The sequence below is a fragment of the Microcaecilia unicolor genome, chromosome 13, assembly GCF_901765095.1.
Source record: "Microcaecilia unicolor chromosome 13, aMicUni1.1, whole genome shotgun sequence".
Lineage (NCBI taxonomy): Eukaryota > Metazoa > Chordata > Amphibia > Gymnophiona > Siphonopidae > Microcaecilia > Microcaecilia unicolor.
In genome coordinates this window covers 55,929,411-55,947,704 of record NC_044043.1, presented here as the reverse complement: position 1 = coordinate 55,947,704, position 18,294 = coordinate 55,929,411, and the positions used below count along the sequence as shown (strand labels likewise).

At 45.2% G+C, this 18,294-nt stretch overlaps 1 protein-coding gene across 3 annotated transcripts in view; it reads left to right on the top strand.

Annotated features, from left to right (window-relative positions):
• The window catches only part of ABR (ABR activator of RhoGEF and GTPase), a 279,174-nt gene that overhangs the window by 142,700 nt on the left and 118,180 nt on the right, over nt 1-18,294 (top strand). For 2 of the 3 annotated variants that reach the window (XM_030186114.1, XM_030186115.1), the window contains exon 3: nt 9,968-10,072. In XM_030186114.1, the coding sequence (XP_030041974.1) occupies nt 9,968-10,072 (105 nt within the window). Of the gene's footprint in view, nt 1-3,503; nt 5,592-9,967; nt 10,073-18,294 lie in introns of those variants that run through there. The other variant, XM_030186116.1, reaches the window with a different exon arrangement.

Here is an 18,294-nt window from a genome sequence, read left to right as displayed (position 1 = left end):
CAGAATTTGACTCCCTAGGCAAGTGCCTATTATGTTTATGCCTAAATCAGATCCTAGGGAAGGAGTGTGAAAGACAGACATACCAAACTGTGTGTGTTCAGGGGGGAGGGGGATGAGGAATCCATGAGGTAGGAGGAGGTGCTAGGTGAAAAATCATTGATACAGTGTAAAGTCGATTATCTGAATGACGATCATCCAGATGTCCAGTTATCTGGACCGGTGCCCAGTGGCCCACCGAGCAGCAGTGCATCACCCCCCTGTCTCCCTCTCCCCCACCAGTGGCCCCCTGGGCCACATCATTATCATCAAGGGCTAAATAAATCATCTCCATCCCCCTTCCCAGTTCCAAGCCCAGTAACCAATGTGCTATGGCCTACACCCACCGCAGCAAGCCCAACAGCCAGAAGTGAGGAAAGAGCTGGGTTGAGCTTCCCGGAATACTGTGGTGTTCGCTTCCTTCGTTGCCAACAGTGACAGGGAGGGAGGCTCCTCAGCACTGTCCCTGTCTCCCACAACTGCCTTTGTTCATTGCGGTGGGTGGGAAATTTGAAAGGGACGGGTAGGGGACGGTTTGTCCAGTCATCCAGATTTTCAATTATCTGGACTACCCCCTTACCGAGGTTAGTCCAGTTATTCTGCATTCATTCTACTGGTATTTTTTTTTTATTATTATATAAAATTGTTCAGGCCCTTCAAGGTGGTTTTTTTTTTCCCCTGGGGATGGGTAGGCTGTAATGATAGTGCTAAGTCAATGCAGGAGGAAAGGAATCCCAGAAATTGTGCACTGGTGACCGGATCCGGGGACACAGTTGCGCAGTTCCAAAAGAAGCCTAGTGCAAGGCTGCTGGACCAGGATGGTCACTCCAGAGGCCAGGCAAAATATGTTAGGGGTAGGGAGGGGGAGCAATATAACACAGGGAAGAAACCCCAGGGTAGCTGTGAATGAAGGCTTGTAGTGCCAAATCTTGCCCTAGTTCTGTTCATGCTGGTGGTGTTTTAGTTGAAATTGTAATACATCTCCAGCTTGTTAGGAAGTCACACAAATTATATATTTCTTTTAGTTTTTAACAATTTTTTATTGATGGTTCAGCATGTTACACATGTACGTACTAAATATAAAATGACAGAATTACTTGAATAACATAACACGCATGTGAACATGGATCATAAGTTCCTGCTATTGAATTTTTTGATTCCCCCCCCCTCCACCCTCTGTACTCCCCCTTCACCCTTCCCACCCGTGTAACTCGTAACAGAATGTTTATGGTTATACTGTGAAAGAAACTTCCAAATAAAATATAAACTGTTTACAGGAACTTTGTAGTCGTTGTTTATTATTACACTACTATGATGTACATTGAGTTTGTCTTGTTGGGCAGACTGGATGGACCGTGCAGGTCTTTTTCTGCTGTCATCTACTATGTTACATTCATCTCCTCCCCCCACCAAGCCCTATATTTAGAAGCTAACACATTATTAGTGTTGAAGCAGGAGGAGCACATCTCACCATTTGAAGTTATCCTTTCCCTATCCTACCTTTGTGTTCCACCCCCCCCCAAAGCTGCTCCCATCCCCTCCTCCCTCTTATATATTTCTTTTAAAGTTTTATTTTCCAGTGTTTTAAGTATAAAAGAGCAGGAAGAAACTGCTAGCGCAAGAAGAAAATGACCGGTCATGCGTAACAAGAAGAATTTACATATGATGTCACATAATACTGCTGCAGCCAATGAGACTGCAGCATGTGTGATGTAATATGTTTACAGGGCGCACTGCCAGTGAAGCTGTCTGAAGGGCAGTGCTGGAGTTTTGTACCACTCAGCTTGTTTTGAAAGCTTTTGTAATATGCTGGTTGTAGCTTTATGACCTGTGGGTTCTTTGCACTTAGCTTCCGGCTATTAATCACTTTGACCACTTCTCTGATGGCGTCTCAAGCATCAGCCTCTTTCTCCCTCTCTCTCTCTCTCTGTCTCTCTGTGCAGTAATTGATTGTAAGGAGAGAAGATTTTTTGTTTCACTTTCTTGCCTTTTTTAACCCTGAATCTATGGAGACGTGGGCTGGATTGTGCATAGTAGACGGTCCTCATTTTTCACAATGGCTGTTGGTAGATTCTAGACACATATTTTGGCATGTTTGAGCAGTGATGGGAGGATGGAAAGGAGAGGGCAGTTTAGTCTGATAGTGTCACTGTGGGTCTGGTCTGACTTGATTTATTGAGGGAAGAATGTAAACCTGATAGAGATAATGTTTTGTCTTTTTATTCTGTTCTTTCCCGTGTTGCATTTGGAGCTTGGACAGGTTGTCTGAGAGATAGGTAGGCAGTGTGCTGTGTAGGCGAGATAAGAGCATCTTGTGTAGTGATCCAGAACAGAAGGTATTTATGAGGCTGCCTGACCAATTCAGAAGCATTTATAGGGTGGGTGCTGTGGTGTACTAGAGTCACTGGTAGCACACTGTCAGGAATCATGCTTCACCCAACTGGTTTCTGGACCCTGAGCACCACAACCCACCAGTGGCGTTCCTAGGGGGGGGGCTGTGGGTGCGGTTTGCCCCGGGTGCATGCCGCTGGGGGGGGGGGTGCCACGTGTGCCTGTCTGTCATTCGTTCCATGCTCCCTCTGCCCCGGAACAGGTTACTTCCTGTTCCGGGGCAGAGGGAGCATGGAACGAACGAAGGAAAGGCGCGTGCTGCACCCCCCAGCGGCATGCACCTGGGCAGGGGGTTCTTTTGTGGGGGGGGGGTGTCCTTTCACCGGGGGGGGGGGGGGGTCGCGCTGCACCCAGGGGGCTGGGCACATCGGCGATCCACCCCGGGTGTCAGCCCCCCCTAGGAACGCCACTGCAACCCACTCACTCCAACAAAATTAGTCTCCTTGCAGATCAGTTTTTGGCCTGGTGGCACTGCAGAGGCGTAGCCAGACACCCAATTTCGGGTGGGCCTTGGGCTCAAGATGGGTGGCAGAAGAACTCCGCCTTGTCCCACAAGTGATTTGGTCTCTCCCTTTCTCACCTGCATGCCATATGGTCTCTCAAATATCCCTCTCCCCCACATACTTTTTAAATAGCAGATTTTCACCGGCAGCAACTAATACACACTGCTCATGTTGGCCCCACAGCCTTCCCTCTGATGCAATTTCCTGTTTCTGCATAGGCGGGAATACATCAGAGGGAAAGCTGTGGGGCCCGTGAAAGCAGTATCAGTCACTGCTATTTAAAAGATATGCATGAGGGACAGTTGTTGGGAGTTTTTGGCTGGTGGGGCTTGGGGATTCCTGTCAGCCACATCATAGGTGTGCTGCTACTGGGTGGACCTGAGCTCAAAGTGGATGGGCCTAGGCCCACCCAAGGCTACGCCACTGGTGTGGCAGAATACAGCATATATTCTGGTGCTTAACTTTGCTCTGTGCCATTATCCCCAAGATCAGGTAAACAAAGAAGCAGTAGAAAGAAAGAACAGACAGCAAAAGTTCAAACAAATACTTTATTCAAACAGACCCGACCAGGTGGCCACCTGTCGCCAATAAGGCTGCATCAGGGGTAGAGACATAAAACAGCTAACCAGGGGCAGAGAAGGCTTAGTCCAGGTAGCACAACTGACCATCCAAGATGACTTCAGTATCAGTTTCCTCAACAGCTTCACACCTCTGTGTGGGGTTCCTGCTTTTTTTGGAGTAATATCTCCTAGTGAGTTTCTTTTTCCATCTTTGAAGAAGAAAAAGAGGATGAACATTTATGAGTCATTATTAGCTTTTCAAGCAGCTAAACTAGGGAAGGAGATTTCAAATCTTCCTTTGTATTCTTATAATTATAAAGATTGTACAAAATCTTTACTCCTTTGAAGATATGTGTTAATTGTTTTTTTCTTCTTCCATTTTATGTTATTCCAAGATAAGATGCCTATTCTTTTGTTTAACCACTTAAGTAAATGAGCCATTTTCAAATGGCCCATTTACCTGGGTAAATGATTTTTTTTATTATTATTATTAGGGTTGTCTCATCCCTGGAAATCATTTTCATTCTGCTTTATTAGAACTTACTGAATCGCCTTTCCTCAATGCAACGTACATCAATAAAATACAGAAATCAGAAAAGGAACGCCATCAAATTGTATAAAAGGGAAGAAAGGAGGCGCTGTTAGAAAGTTAGACAAATCCAGCGACTGAAGATACTTGTCAATATCCTCTCCGGATCTTAACATGATCCAGTTTGTACAATTCTTTACAGATCGCCACAAAGCGATACTTTAATATCCTTCCCCTGCTTATCTCTGAGCTGCAATAGTCCTGCAGTTTGTGGGCTAGAATCTTGCTTGTTTTATTGCCATATTTAAGTTTGTCTCAGCTTTTGTAATTGGTAGTTAAACCTTCTATAAGATAATGTTCTTGAGCTAAGTTCTCATGTCCTCTGGCTGTTTTTGCACCCATCACTTTATGTTCCTTTCTCAAACCAGCTGTGGTCTCTCGGATTGTCTTTGCTTTATTTTTGTGATGTTGGTCTATGCACTTTTTTAACAATATTATTGTGTGATAGATGATGTCCGGAAAATCAAGGGGACCTGGGGCATAAAAGAAAATGAGGGGGAGGGGAGGGGGGACGGAGAAGGATAAAAAGTTGGCCTGTGGCGTCTCCCCCCGCACCAGGATATGTTGGAGATGATCTCTGGGTAATGTCTCCAAACGGGTTAATTTTGCACATCTCCCGTGGGAAGGCGTTGATGTTCGCTCTCGGCTTAAATTGGGAACTGTGCATCTGTTGTAGCTTTGTATTTTGCACAGGAGGAAATGCAGTTCTGTTTGTCTTTCTCATGTGCTGCATTGCGTGCAGGATCTTGCTGCTTGAGGGTTTCCATTTTGATTTTGGGCTGCAGGTTTCTGTTTGTGATCGGAGGTCACTCGATTCTGTACTGGGGGGGGGGGGGAGGAGGGGGTGTCCTGCGTTGTGACTGAGGTGAAGGATTCTGCTACGGTATCATTTTGTCCCTCCCTGCACATTTCCCAAGTCTCTTCTCCACCCCGGGCCTGACGTTTTGGGCTGCCTCCAGCCCTCCCCTCCTCTCTCCTCCCTTGGTTTCTACATGAGGACGTGCTGCTGTTCCATCTCTAGAAGAAGGAGACCTGGTGGAGGGAGCTCGAGGTGGTCCTCTCACAATCCATGATCGCTACCCCTGTCGCTTTCAAAGCCCCCCCGCGCCGGAGCATGCCCCCTTCCCGCGGGCACAGGCAAGAGGAGGCTTTGAGGAAGTGGCGAGTGCTCGTCCCCGTCTCCATTTCCCTAAGCCACGATGACATTTCGCCAGCAGGAAGCGTCCAGTGAAGGAGCGGCGGGGTTGCGGCTGTCCGATCCAGAGCCACCACGCATCGCGCTGCCCGTTCCCCCCAGTCCGGCCCGTTCGACGGAAACTAGCGGCGAGCGCCGGGGCTTCCAGCAGTGACTGCACGGTGCGCCTCCCCGGCTGTGCCATGGAGGAGGAAGAGGAGGCGATCGGCATTCTGGACCGGATCCTGGAGGATGAGGACGTGTTCGCGTCCGAAGAGCTGGAGCCCGAGACCCCGTCGAGTCCGGACTTGTGTTCTCCCTTCCTGGTCTCTGTGAAGGTGGGAAAGGGCAGGGAGTCCGAGTTGTAGCAAAGAAAGGGGAGCTTGTTGTGCCTGTGCCAGACTCAGGGTGTGGCCCTCTCCTGCATTATTCTGGGGGTGTTGGCAGCCCTTTCAGGAAGGGAATGCTTCTGTCGGGCCAGGTATGGGGGAAGGAGGACAGGATCCCTCCCTGGTGGTCTGTGTGTTGCTTTCTGTTTACTGCTCACGCTGGGACCATATGAAGAGGTTGTGCAGTCTGGGTGTTATGTGAGATGTCTCTCTGGAATCTGTGGGGTGCCTCTCCCTTGCAGTCTCAGGGCCGTGCAGGGAGTGACTCTTGCGGTCAGCCTTAAAATCTTTGGTGTCTGCCTTGTCCTTTTGTGGAAGAGACTCTCTGGGGAGCAAGCTTCAGCATAACCAGCCACAGTCTCAACATGTTCAAACCATTTACCAATAATTACCACTTCTGTGTCTTGAGTTTGATAAACATGGCATAATGTGCATAGTCAGTGGTGCTGAGGGGATAAGGAACTTGGGCAGTTGCTGCTTTGTGTTATTATTCTCTGGAAGTAGCTCTTGGAGAGCTGCATCCTGATGGATTGTTGTTACAGTAGCACAGGAGGGAAGAAAAGGGTATCAGATCAAACTGGCCCAGCACATTAATTGAAATGGCATGTGACCCAGCTTGGCAATCTGAAGCACTCGTACTGCCAAAGGTCTCAAACTGAACAGGACTGGGTCAGTATTTGGATGGGATGCTGGTGCTGTAGGAATGCAGTTGGGGGGGAGGGGGTGTCACCCTCTGACCTAGTACCTGGTCTGTTAGGGGCCCTCGGACCCAGTGTTAGGGTGTTCTGTGCTGCTGAAGGTACTGCTTGTCAGCCAGGATCCTTCCATCTGTTCTGTGTACATGGGGGATCCTTGTCAGAGAGACAGGATGTTAATTCTAGGTTTGGAGCTAAATAACCACCACAGGTTGTGTACAATCTCTCACCTGTGCAAACCATATGTCTATAAAATCAGAATTAATTACAGAAGAGTCTTCCCCCCACCGTGATAGGCATGTTTGTACTCTGACTGCCATCCTTGGCCACAGGCTGAGTAAAACAAGACCTATGAGGCGACAGGCTGGGTAAAACATGGCCCGTGACAGGAGGCTGCAGTCTGTCAGAGCTGTGCACATCCAGCTCTCAGTTACAGTCCTTTGAAGTATGAAGTGCTAATAGCTAGGAAGTGACCTCTCTGCATCTTCTCTGGGGTAGAATTTTTCTTTTGTGCCCTTGCCTGCTAATTACTCTCCAGTATGAGCAGTAGAAATGCCATGTACCTGCAGAAAGGCTGCCCCTGTCCAGAACAGGTACAAGGTGAATACTAGCTCAGTTTACAGAACAGGTACAACAGGAGCGTCAGTTTCGCACACCCACTGCTACCGTATTCCATTAGTTAATTTTCAGGCCACTTTGTCTATTGTATTCCAACACAGCAACACAAAGTATCTTTTCATATGGTTTTACAGTATTCAACAGAGCTGAGCTTTGGCTAAGGGACAGACTGAGCAAGATTTGTGGGTCTGATAGATATATGGAAGGGTTTTATGGAACCATACTACAGCTTGCCAAATCAGGATCTTTCTAGGTGTGTTTTCCAAACTTTTCTTCTGATTAAACAGCAGCAGGTTTGCACAGAGAGGTTCAATCCAGACCTTGGGACACCCCCAGCCGGAGCTGGCCCTACCTTTGAGTGACTGTGTTTTGTTTTTCACACATGGCCCCACTTTTCAGCCTGTACTGACTTATGCAAATGAGGCCCAGAGACAAGTCCCTGCACATAGCCCTGTATCCCATCATATCCTCCACAGGCTGCCCCCCCCCCCCAGTTTTCAGGATATCCACAATGAATATGCATGAAGTAGATTTGCATACACTGTCTTCAATGTGTACAAATCTGTCTCATGTATATAAATAGCAATAAAACAGACCAAGAAAAGAAGATAAAATGATACCTTTTTTATGGTCATTTTTTGATTAGCTTCAGATCAGAAATGTTTAAGTGGCATAAACATTTTTAATAAAGATAAATATTTGTCATCATTTGCTCATTTCTGATCTGAAGAAGTTATTGCCCTTAATCAAAAATGTATCAAGATATCCAGTAAAAAAGGTATCCTATTTTCTTTTTTGCTCTGGTTTCTTGCTGTTTATTACCTATAAAAGTGAACTAACGCATCTACCACACCATTTTATGCAAAACAAATCATAGAAAGTATGGGGAGAATATTCAGCCTGCGGCATTCAATGCTTTTTAAATGCTGGCTGAACTGGACCTGGATTTTCTGTACCGGCACTGAATGTCTGTTTCTGGGGTGGCCGCCAAGAGTTCCCTGGTACTGCTGAGTTGCAGTACCCCATTCCACCCCAGCACCACCCAGGCAGTCAGAAAAGATAAGAGACACACTCTCCTAGTCTCCTGCTCTCCGGTTAAATACCACTGAGTATTTGCTCTTGGCCAGTCAGCTTGGTTTAACCAGGCAGGAGCCTCTCCAGCCTAGTTAAACCACGCTGAATCAGGGCCACCGAGGGGGGGAGGAGCAAGGTTTTCCCAGGCCCGGCACCAGAAGGTTCTGCTCTCTCTGTCTGTCTGTCTCCTGCTCCTGTGTGTCAGGACCCAGGTGAGGCGTTAACACGACAACCTGGGTCCCGGCACACAGGAGCAGGAGAGTGACACTGAGGACACTGAGCAGACACAGGAATGTAAGGAGGGTGGGGGGCGGCGGTGGTGGCTCTGTCGGTGGCCCTGTGCTGAATATCAACCCTTGTATTTTCATGCAGTGCATAACTATACTGTAGAGTCTATTGTTGGAGAACCAGGGTCAAAGCAACTGACATAACGTGGTTCAAAAGAGGTTTGGACAAGTTTCTGGAGGAAAGTCCATAAAAACAATCAGCTAGGCAGATTTGATAAAGCCATTGCTTATCCTTTGAAATACTACTAGTACTACTTATCATTTCTATAGCGCTATGGAAAGATACTCCCATCAAATATTTGAGTTCAGTTTGTTTTCCATTTGTGGTCCAGCAAGGTTTGAAACTGGGTCTCTCAGATGCAGAGGAAGCCACCTGCCAAGAAGAGCTTTGAGAAATTTGATCTACTTTTTGGGATTAGCTGGGTACTTGTGACCTGGATGCTGGGTTCTCTTTTGTTCTAGATTCCTAAATCGGTTCCTTGAGGGTCACATATCAGTTGGTTTTGCAGGATTTCTACAAAGAATATATGATAAATATAGTTACATGGTAGCATCTACGTTGTATGCAAATATACTTCTTGCATATTCATTAAAGGGCTGTGACCCTCAAGAACCAGATTTGGAAACCCTGGTCTAGACGGTTTTCATTTCTGGAGCTTCATGTGTGAGCGAGGGTGCACTAGGATGCTCCTGTCTTGTTTGCCAGTAGAAGGCTGCAGGGGGAGGATGAAAGCAGACACAGGCTCATTTGCAGTTATTAATTCAGTTATAGTTTTGGAAGTTAGAAACTCTGCATATAACCCACCATGGAAACATTTGTAAGGTGTTTCTTTTTGTGATTTGGAAAGCCAAAGTAATCCCTACATCTTTCAGTTGTAGATTACTGAAAGCTCTGGTGTCCAGTGTTTTTTCTGCCTTCAGAGAGTTGTTTGAGATGTGAATGAATTCTACAGTGCTGAAAGTGTTCCACCCATAGGGAAAGGGAAATGGGACTTGATATACTGCCTTTCTGTGGTTTTTGTAACTACATTCAAAGCGGTTTACATAGTATGTTCAGGTACTTATTTGTACCAGGGGCAATGGAGGGTTAAGTGACTTGTCTAAATGTCCTATAGGGTGGGGGTGGAAGTAGCCAAATACTATATAATAATGTTGATAACTCCCACTGTTACTTGTAAGAAGGAGAAAATATATGGTCTTGTGGTATTCCTACATAACTTATTTAATTGAAAACTTATGGGGGGGGGGGAGCCTCAAAATGCTTGGATCAAAACCAACTCACAAGCAATAATCGATCCTGTTGATCAATCATTCGGTCTTAAGAGGATCTGCTCTTTATCATAGGCAAAAAAAAAGTGCCCAGAGTCACAAGGAGCTGCAGTGGGAATTGAACCCAGTCCCCCAGGATCAATGTCCACTGCACTAACCACTAGGCTACTCCTCAGTAGCACACTTGTGATGAGTTTCTCCCCACCCCATGGTGTTTTTTGGGAGGGGAATCAGTTGTACAGATATTTTTCCATGCTTCCCAACTAAGATGTCAGAAGTTTATAAATGGTTTCCATATAAGTGAGGATTCATAGGCCAATCCGTTGGGGGGGGGGCATATGTGGGGATCATTATTACAGGCTGTTTTTTGGTCTTTCTGCAGGGTGAGAGCGACTCGGAGAAGGGGCTGGTGATGCGGAAACTGGTGCTATCGGGCTTCCTGGCAAGTGAAGAGATTTACATTAATCAACTAGAAGCACTGCTACTGGTAAGTGTGGACCTGCCTTCCCAATTGCCCCACAGGAGGAGGTGCTCAGGCTGGCAGTGGTGGGGTGGGCTGAGGTGCGCACACAGTATGTTCTCCTGCTACATGAGAGTGGGGAAAGATCAATATCCCACAGTCCAGGTCTGCCATTCTCAGCTGCTTTCACACACAAGTGGGGGGGGGGGAGGGGTCTGAAGGCACCTCCTTCAGGATAGGGGAGGCTTTTTGATAAACTGCAGCAGAATGGGGATGTGGGACCAAGCCACTGGGACTTGGGGCCAGAATCTCATCATAGTTGCAGCTGGGTAATGTTTTTTTTTTTTTTCCTTAGGATTCTGTTCCTGTGAATTATTTCAGTGCCTGTCCACATCTCAGTGGGGTGCCTGAGGCCTTGATTTTGAACATATCTTTTACTTCAGTGAGGATTTTGCCTCCTCTTCTTGGTCACGGTGTTCCTTGAGCTGCGGATTTCCTAGACCCAGAGATAGGAACAGACAGAGAATATTAGGCTCCGGGGGGGGGGGGGGGGGGGTGCAGTGATGCAGTTCTCCTGTACTGTGACCAGTCTTCCCACAGATGACCTGAGTACTTCATGATTGGTGTAAGGGCCCTCTATCAGTGTGGCAGTGGTGTTCTGAGGGAGTGCAGCATTTCACGGGCTTCTGCTTTTTGTTTTCCAGTGGTATGTGTTTTGGCTCAGGTTCACATTTGTTGTCACGGTGTAATATTGCTTGAATCCAGCCTCACAATGGCATACAGGGGCAGCTTTCCTCTCAGAGCTGTCCCTACCGATCTGTCTCTCCTTTTATTGTTGAGAATGTAAGCGGATTATGAGAAGAATCCAGTCTTTCCATCCTATGCTTTTCTATCAAGTAAGGTGACCCACTTTGAAGCGTATTTTCAAAGCACTTAGACTTACAAAGTTCCATAGGCTACAATGGGACTTTGTAAGTCTAAGTGCTTTGAAAATAAGCCCCAATGTGTGCCACAGGTTAGACTTATCAGTAAAAACTGGCCCAGAACAACCCAGGCCAGCCCTTTAACACAGTGAGCACACCCAGCCAGTGGGGTTTTCAGGATATCCACAATGAATAGGCATGAGATAAAGTTGCATGCACTGCCTCCCTGGTATGCAAATCTATCTCATGCCTGTTCATTGTGGATATCCTGAAAACCCCACTGGTTAGGTGTTCCCTGAGAATTGGGTTGAGAAACACTGCCTTAACCCAACTAAAGTAAAAGGTCCGGGCTGCTGCTTCACTCGTTTGAGAGACATCACTGGACCTGTAGGCAAAGGTGACATGTAAAGGTGCCCCTCCCCCCTCACACACACACTTTCTCACCCATCTTTGCAATTTGGAACACCCTTTCAGGGATTTATTTTGGATTCATCTCATGCCTTTCTTGGTAGCTCAAGGCCAGTTAAATTCAGGTGTACTAGGTATTTTCCTGTTCCTGGAAGGCTCACAGTCTAAGCTTGTACCTGAGACAACAGATTAAGTGACTTGCCCAAGATCACAAGGAGCAGCTGTGGGTTAGAGCTCACTGCTCTAACCATGTTGCTTCTATTCATAGTCACCACTCACCATCTTCTTTTCTTTGGTGGTTTCCATAACTGCAGTACAGAATTTTTTCACCTGTTGTGTTAAAAGTCTTCTGTGGGACAGATAGTCTGAGTTCAGCCCATAAATGCTGTGAGGTGGAGATAAAAATATTGACATATATACTTAAATTGTATTATCAATCTGAATAATAATATAACAACTTCGTGGTCAGGGAGCATCACTATATGAGAGACTGGCTACCAGTACCTTACAGGGCTAAGTTTAAAACTCTGTGTTTGATTTTCAAGGTCCTCAGACAAAATGGACTAAACAATAAGTTAGCCCGTTACACACATTTAAGACCTCTAAGGTCCTCTCAAGGATCACTGTCTGCACCTTTGTCAAAAGAAATTGTACGATGTGATACCTGCCAGCAAGCCTGCTCAGGAGTAGCCCCTATGCTCTGGAATTTACTCCCAGAGAGGCTTCGTGTAATTTGAGACTACCTCCAGTTCAGGAAGCAGGTGAAAGCCTGGCTTTTCTCCCAAGCCTTTAATACATAGGGTGACTGACTATACACTCATTCTTCACCTGGACTAGCTTGCTACACACACTGTAACTTAGATCAGTTCCTCATCTCTTGCTTAACTATATGAAGAACTTGCCTTGAGTTTAGCTAACCATCGAATTATCCCAACTGACTCTGTACCATGCATCTTGTTCCCATCATATATCTGCTCTTGGTCCCTTAGCTATATGGTAAGCCATATTGTAGAAATTCTTTAGCATCATATCTACGTCAGTTGAATGTTCTAATGCATTCTTATTAGGCATATTAGTATTATGCTAACATTGAATTATATTTCTGGTATTTGAATTCCAGTGCTGTTAAATGTGTATATTTTTGATATTGTTTCATGGGAATTCTATTATTAGGTTTCAGTCTACTCTTTTCAAGTTTTCCTCATTTATTGTGTTTAGTTTATTCTTGGTTATTTTACTATTGTTATGCTGTTAACAAAATAGTAAGTTTTATATTAAGCTGTACACCGCCTTCGATGAATCTCTTCATAAAGACGGTTAATAAATCCCAATAAATAAATAAATAAAATAAAATCTCTTCAGTGAGTAGAAGTGGGCCTACAATATTCAGGACCAGTAGACACAGGTCCTCGGCCTAGGTCAGTGACTAAGGAGTGGGCCTGGTCTGTGTGAAGTACCCTGAAGTTCTGACTCGGTGACATCAGTCTGCTTTGCCGTGGGGTCCTTTGTGATGCTGGGTCCTGAGCAATTGCCCTGTTTCTCCTCTCCATCCTGAGAACATTCTTCATAGTGGACACTTTTCCACCTGTCAGCAGAGCTTCCTGATCGAGAACTTCTTGTTTGCTATTGGCACTTTTCAATGGTCACATACAGATAGAAATGGAAGTGTGGACTTGCCACCTCTCTCTTTATCTGTGTGGCCAGTTTGCCTAGCACTCTTGCAGCTTGGGAGTTGGGATACTGTCAGGCTCATTTTCAAAAGAGAAGGACGCCCATCTTTCGACACAAATCGGAAGATGGGCATCCTTCTCACAGGGTCATCCAAATTGGTATGATCGAAAGCCGATTTTGGACGTACCGAACTGCTTTCCGTCGCGGAGGCGTGTCGGGGGCATAACGAAGGTGGGACTTGGGCATGCCTAACACGTGGACGTCCTCGACCTATAATGGAAAAAAAAGTGCATCCATGACGAGCACTTGGACGACTTTACCTGGTCCTGTTTTTCTTATGACCAAGCCACAAAAAGGTGCCCGAACTGACCAGATGACCACCGGAGGGAATGAGGGATGACCTCCTCTTACTCCCCCAGCGGTCACTAACCCCCTCCCACCCTCAAATAATATCTTTAAAAATATTTGTTGCCAGCCTCTATACCAGCCTCAAATGTCATACTCAGGTCCATGACAGCAGTATGCAGGTCCCTGGAGCAGTTTTAGTGGGTGCAGTGCACTTCAGGCATGCGAATCCAGGCCCATCCCCCCCTACCTGTTACACTTGTGGTGGTAAATGTGAAACCTTCAAAACCCACCACAAACCCACTGTACCCACATCTAGGTGCCCCCCTTCACCCGTAAGGGCTATGGTAGTGGTGTAGAATTGTGGGTAGTGGGTTGGGGGGGGGGTTTGGGGGGCTCAGCACACAAGGTAAGGGAGCTAGTTACTTAGAAACAATTTGTGAAGTCCACTGCAGTGCCCCCTAGGGTGCCCGGTTGGTGTCCTGGCATGTGAGGGGGACCAGTGCACTATGAATGCTGGCTCCTCCCATGACCAAAGGGCTTGCATTTGGTCGTTTCTGAGATGGGCATCCTTGGTTTCCATTATTGCCGAAAATCAGAAACGACCAAGTCTAGGGACGACCATCTCCAAGGACGACCTAAGTTTCAGGATTTGGATGTCCCCGACTGTATTATTGAAATGGAAGATGGACATCCATCTTGTTTCGATAATACGGGTTTCCCCGCCCCTCCATCGGGACGTTTTGCAAGGACGTCCTCAACAAAGCTTGGGTGTCCTTTTCGATTATGTCCCTCTGTATCACCCCCCCCCCCCCCCCAAAAAAAAAAAAAAGTATCTTGTTAAGGCTGCACTTCATCTTATCTCAACCTCCGCTTGATTTCGCCTAAGAAGGAATCCAAAGTGTTTTAGATTGAGGCTTCTTCTACCCATTTTCGGACTTTATCACATACAACAAAATTTCACAGGTGAAAACTTCGGTTTCAGATTGATGTCTTCTGTTTAGTTGCCCCTGTTATGGCTTTGGGAAACTTTGGAAACAATTTTTGACCAGTTTGTTTGCAACAGTTTTTTAGCTCAGTACATTAGAGCTGGTTTTCAAAGAAATCCAACCTAGGTTTCCCTTTTAAAATTGGCAACCACACTGTGTAGTACCTGCTAGTTGTATAGGTGGCTGAGGGGTACAAACTAATGCATGTACCAGTACTTTAAAAAATGCAGGCAGTTCTTCTCAATGACCTAAATGCAGCCCATCCCCTTCCCACAGGAATGCCTCTTTCTAAACTGGTAGGAGCCACTTGGAAACCCCCGTACACAAGGACAGATTGACATAGATTTTCGGTTCCCCATTTCCTTTATCCACACACCTGGTCTGACGACCTCCATTCATGCTCTTTCCACCTCCCTCCCCTCAGACCACGTCTCCTGAGTGGCTTTACTTTACTTTATTTGAGGACATCTCAAAGTGAGTTACAATTCAAAAATATTAAACTAAACAATAAAAATAATAATAAAACAAATAATAATGTAAATTAAACCTAACAGCCAGTCTAAAATTTTTTTTCATGTTATAATATATTTATTATTGGTTAAGTTTGATATAAGATAAAACATATTAAAAAATCTAAGTATGAAACCTTGCTACTTAAAATACATCCTTCACTTATATTTATGAAAAAAAAAACAAGCCTTCAGCTGTTGTTTTTTTTTTTTTTTTTTTAACAGAATTAAAACATGGAATCCTTTTTAGGCTCATTGGAATATCATTCCACAATTTAGGGCCCATAGATCCAAATATATGGGAAGAAGTTGTTACCAATTGAATTCTACAGTATTAGAGATTTGAAGTAGACTTTTCTGAGATGATTGTAATATCCTAAAGGCTCATAAGGCAACAAACTTTTTCAAATACAATTGACCTTCTTGGAAAAGAGCACAAAAAAATAAACACATCTTAAAGTTCACCTAAAGCTTTTTAGGCAACCAATCTGATTTTCTCAGGAGAGGCGTAACATGATCACTTGGTATATAATAAAAAAAAAATCATCAGAACATATGTGTTTTACACCGACTGCAATCTCTTTAGCTGATAATTTGGCAGGCCACAATAAAGGGAATGACAATAATCCAATCTTGATGTCACAAAAGCATGAATCAGAGTTGCTAAGGGCTCCTTTTACAAAGGTGCGCTAATGGATTTAACATGTGCTAAATCCGTTGGTGCATCTTAGTAAAAGGAGCTCTAAAATTCTGCTGCACGACTAATATTCCACCAGGGTCGTTATGCTCATATTAGCCCTCTCCTCAAGTCACTTCACTGGCTTCCTATCCATTTCTGCATACAGTTCAAACTCCTCTTATTGACCTATAAGTGCATTCACTCTGCAGCTCCTCAATACCTCTCCACTCTCATCTCTCCCTACACCCCTCCCCGGGAACTCCATTCACTGGGAGTGGAGGAGTGGCCTAGTGGTTACAGCACTGGTCTTGCAATCCAGAGGTGGCTGGTTCAAATCCCACTGCTGCTCCTTGTGATCTTGGGCAAGTCACTTAACCTTCCATTGCCTCAGGTACAAACTTAGATTGTGAGGAATATCCAGAGTGCCTGAATGTAACTCACCTTGAGCTACCACTGAAAAAGGTGTGAGCAAAATCTAAATAAATCTCTATTATCTGCACCCTTCTCCTTCACCACTGACTCCATTCCTTTTATCTTGCTGCACCATATGCCTGGAATAGACTTCCTGAGCCGGTACGTCAAGCTCCATCTTTGGCCGTCTTCAAATCTAAGCTAAAAGCCCGCCTTTTTGATGCTGCTTTTAACTCCTAACCCTTATTCACTTGTTCAGAACCCTTATTTTATCATCCTCACTTTAATATTCCCTTAGCTCTTGTTTGTCCTGTTTGTCTGTCCTAATTAGATTGTAAGCTCTGTCGACCAGGGACTGTCTCTTCATGTTCAAGTGTACAGCGCTGCGTACGTCTAGTAGCGCTATAGAAATGATAAGTAGTAGTAGTAGTAAATCCTTTTCCAGCCAGCTCTGTTCAAGCTCCCTTAAAAGCCCTGCCTTCTGCACAGAACCCAGAAGGAAGGGCCACTATCTGGACTGTGGGTAAGCAGTGATTTAATCCTTGTGCTGACTTGCAACCTGCTGTCAAACTCAGAACCAACCCCTGCAGCTTTCCTGGGCCACTTTGGAGTGATGAAGAGGGAGGGGAAGCAGAGGCAAGCAGGCGTGAGTCAATTTAGGGGACCTGGGGAGGGATTGGAGCCATGCAGAGGGAAAGAGGGAAGTAATGCTTGTCTGCTGTTACGGATGAAGACTTGTCAGTAGACTACTGATAATTATTGCTAATTTGCCTCCTTAATTTTAATCACTAGTTGGCAACCTCACTCTGGACCTAAGGGGGTCTTTTACTAAGCTGTGGTAGCGTTTTTAGTAATCAGCTGGTGGTAAACGCCAAGATGTCCATTAGTTATATTGGCGTCTCGGCGTTTACCACCAGCTGATTTCTACCGCGAGCTAAAAAGGCTACCATGGCTTAGTAAAAGACCCCTTAAGTCTTCTACATCCACTAGAAGTTTACCATTCTGGTGGGAGATTTGGCAGCTCTGCAGACACCCTTTTAACTGTGGGGCCCTAGGCACACGCCTAGTCTGTCAATGTAGTAATCTTCCCTGCTTGTGTGACTGTACACTAAGTTGGGCAGAGGAGTGTGGTTTTCACACAGGCCAGTTTACTCGGGTGAATAGGTTCGAATATTGTTCAGAATGCAAAAAGAGGCCAAAAAAATACTAAAGCCCAGTGTGAAAGAGCAGCACAGAGTATTTATTAAACATTAATCATATAAAATCAGAGGCACCAAGGGCATTTCAAGAGATCTTTAGTATATTATGATCAGCCTGACATGTTTTGATATAGTCTGTCAGACACTGGTGAACAGCAAGATACGGCACCTTATAAGGAACCCTCAAGAAACATATACCAGGGTGGTTCTTACCAAGGTCACCTTAAAAACCCTATCCCAGTGGTGTTGCAGAGAGTGACTAATGGTCAATGAAGTGCAACGTCCACTTTCCAACAGTGGTCAGTCCGGCTCATTTAGAATATCCGGAAGATCCCTTTTTTGTTGCCTTGACTTTGGGGGTTGGGGGTGGTTTCTTTCTTTACATTTGTCCTTTAAATAATTACATATTTTAAAAAAATATCTTTGGCGGCTTCCTGTTTTGCATGTGGTTTGCCAAAACGTGACTGTGTCCAGACTTTTTAGAATCTTTTGTTGTATTATGTGGGCAGTTTAAAAAAATAATAACCCAGATAAAACCGTCTAACTGAAAACAACCCTCAAGCACGACTGTGTCCGTGCGGGTTCTACAGTGGGGAAAAGATATAGACTCATGCAATGTGGTGGATACCTTGTGCTGGCGGATTTCCTAAGAGAAGTCATGCAGGTGATTTACCGGAAATGAGTATGGGCCCTCCATACTTTACCCATCTCAACACTTATTATTATGGTAATGTTTGTTTTCATATGATATTTGAAAATGCTTTCTTTTTTTTTTTTTTTGCTTTGCCCTCCACTCTTTTTAACTGCTGGTTCACGTGTGGTGGGTTACTTCCCTTCAATTTGGGGGTTCTCAACCCAGTCCTTAGGACACGCTCAGCCAGTCTAGTTTTCAGGATATCCGCAATAAATATGCATGAGATTGTTGTTGCATACATGTGGGGCAGTGCATGCAAATGTGTCTCATGCATATTTATTGTGGATGGATATCCTGAATGTCTAACAGGCTGAGAACATCTGCTCTAACTCTTTGCTACCAGATGACCCCTGAATGTAGACCTTGCACTGCCACTGTGAATTCTTCATTTGTCTTCTGTATGGTCTTCCAAAATTGTTTT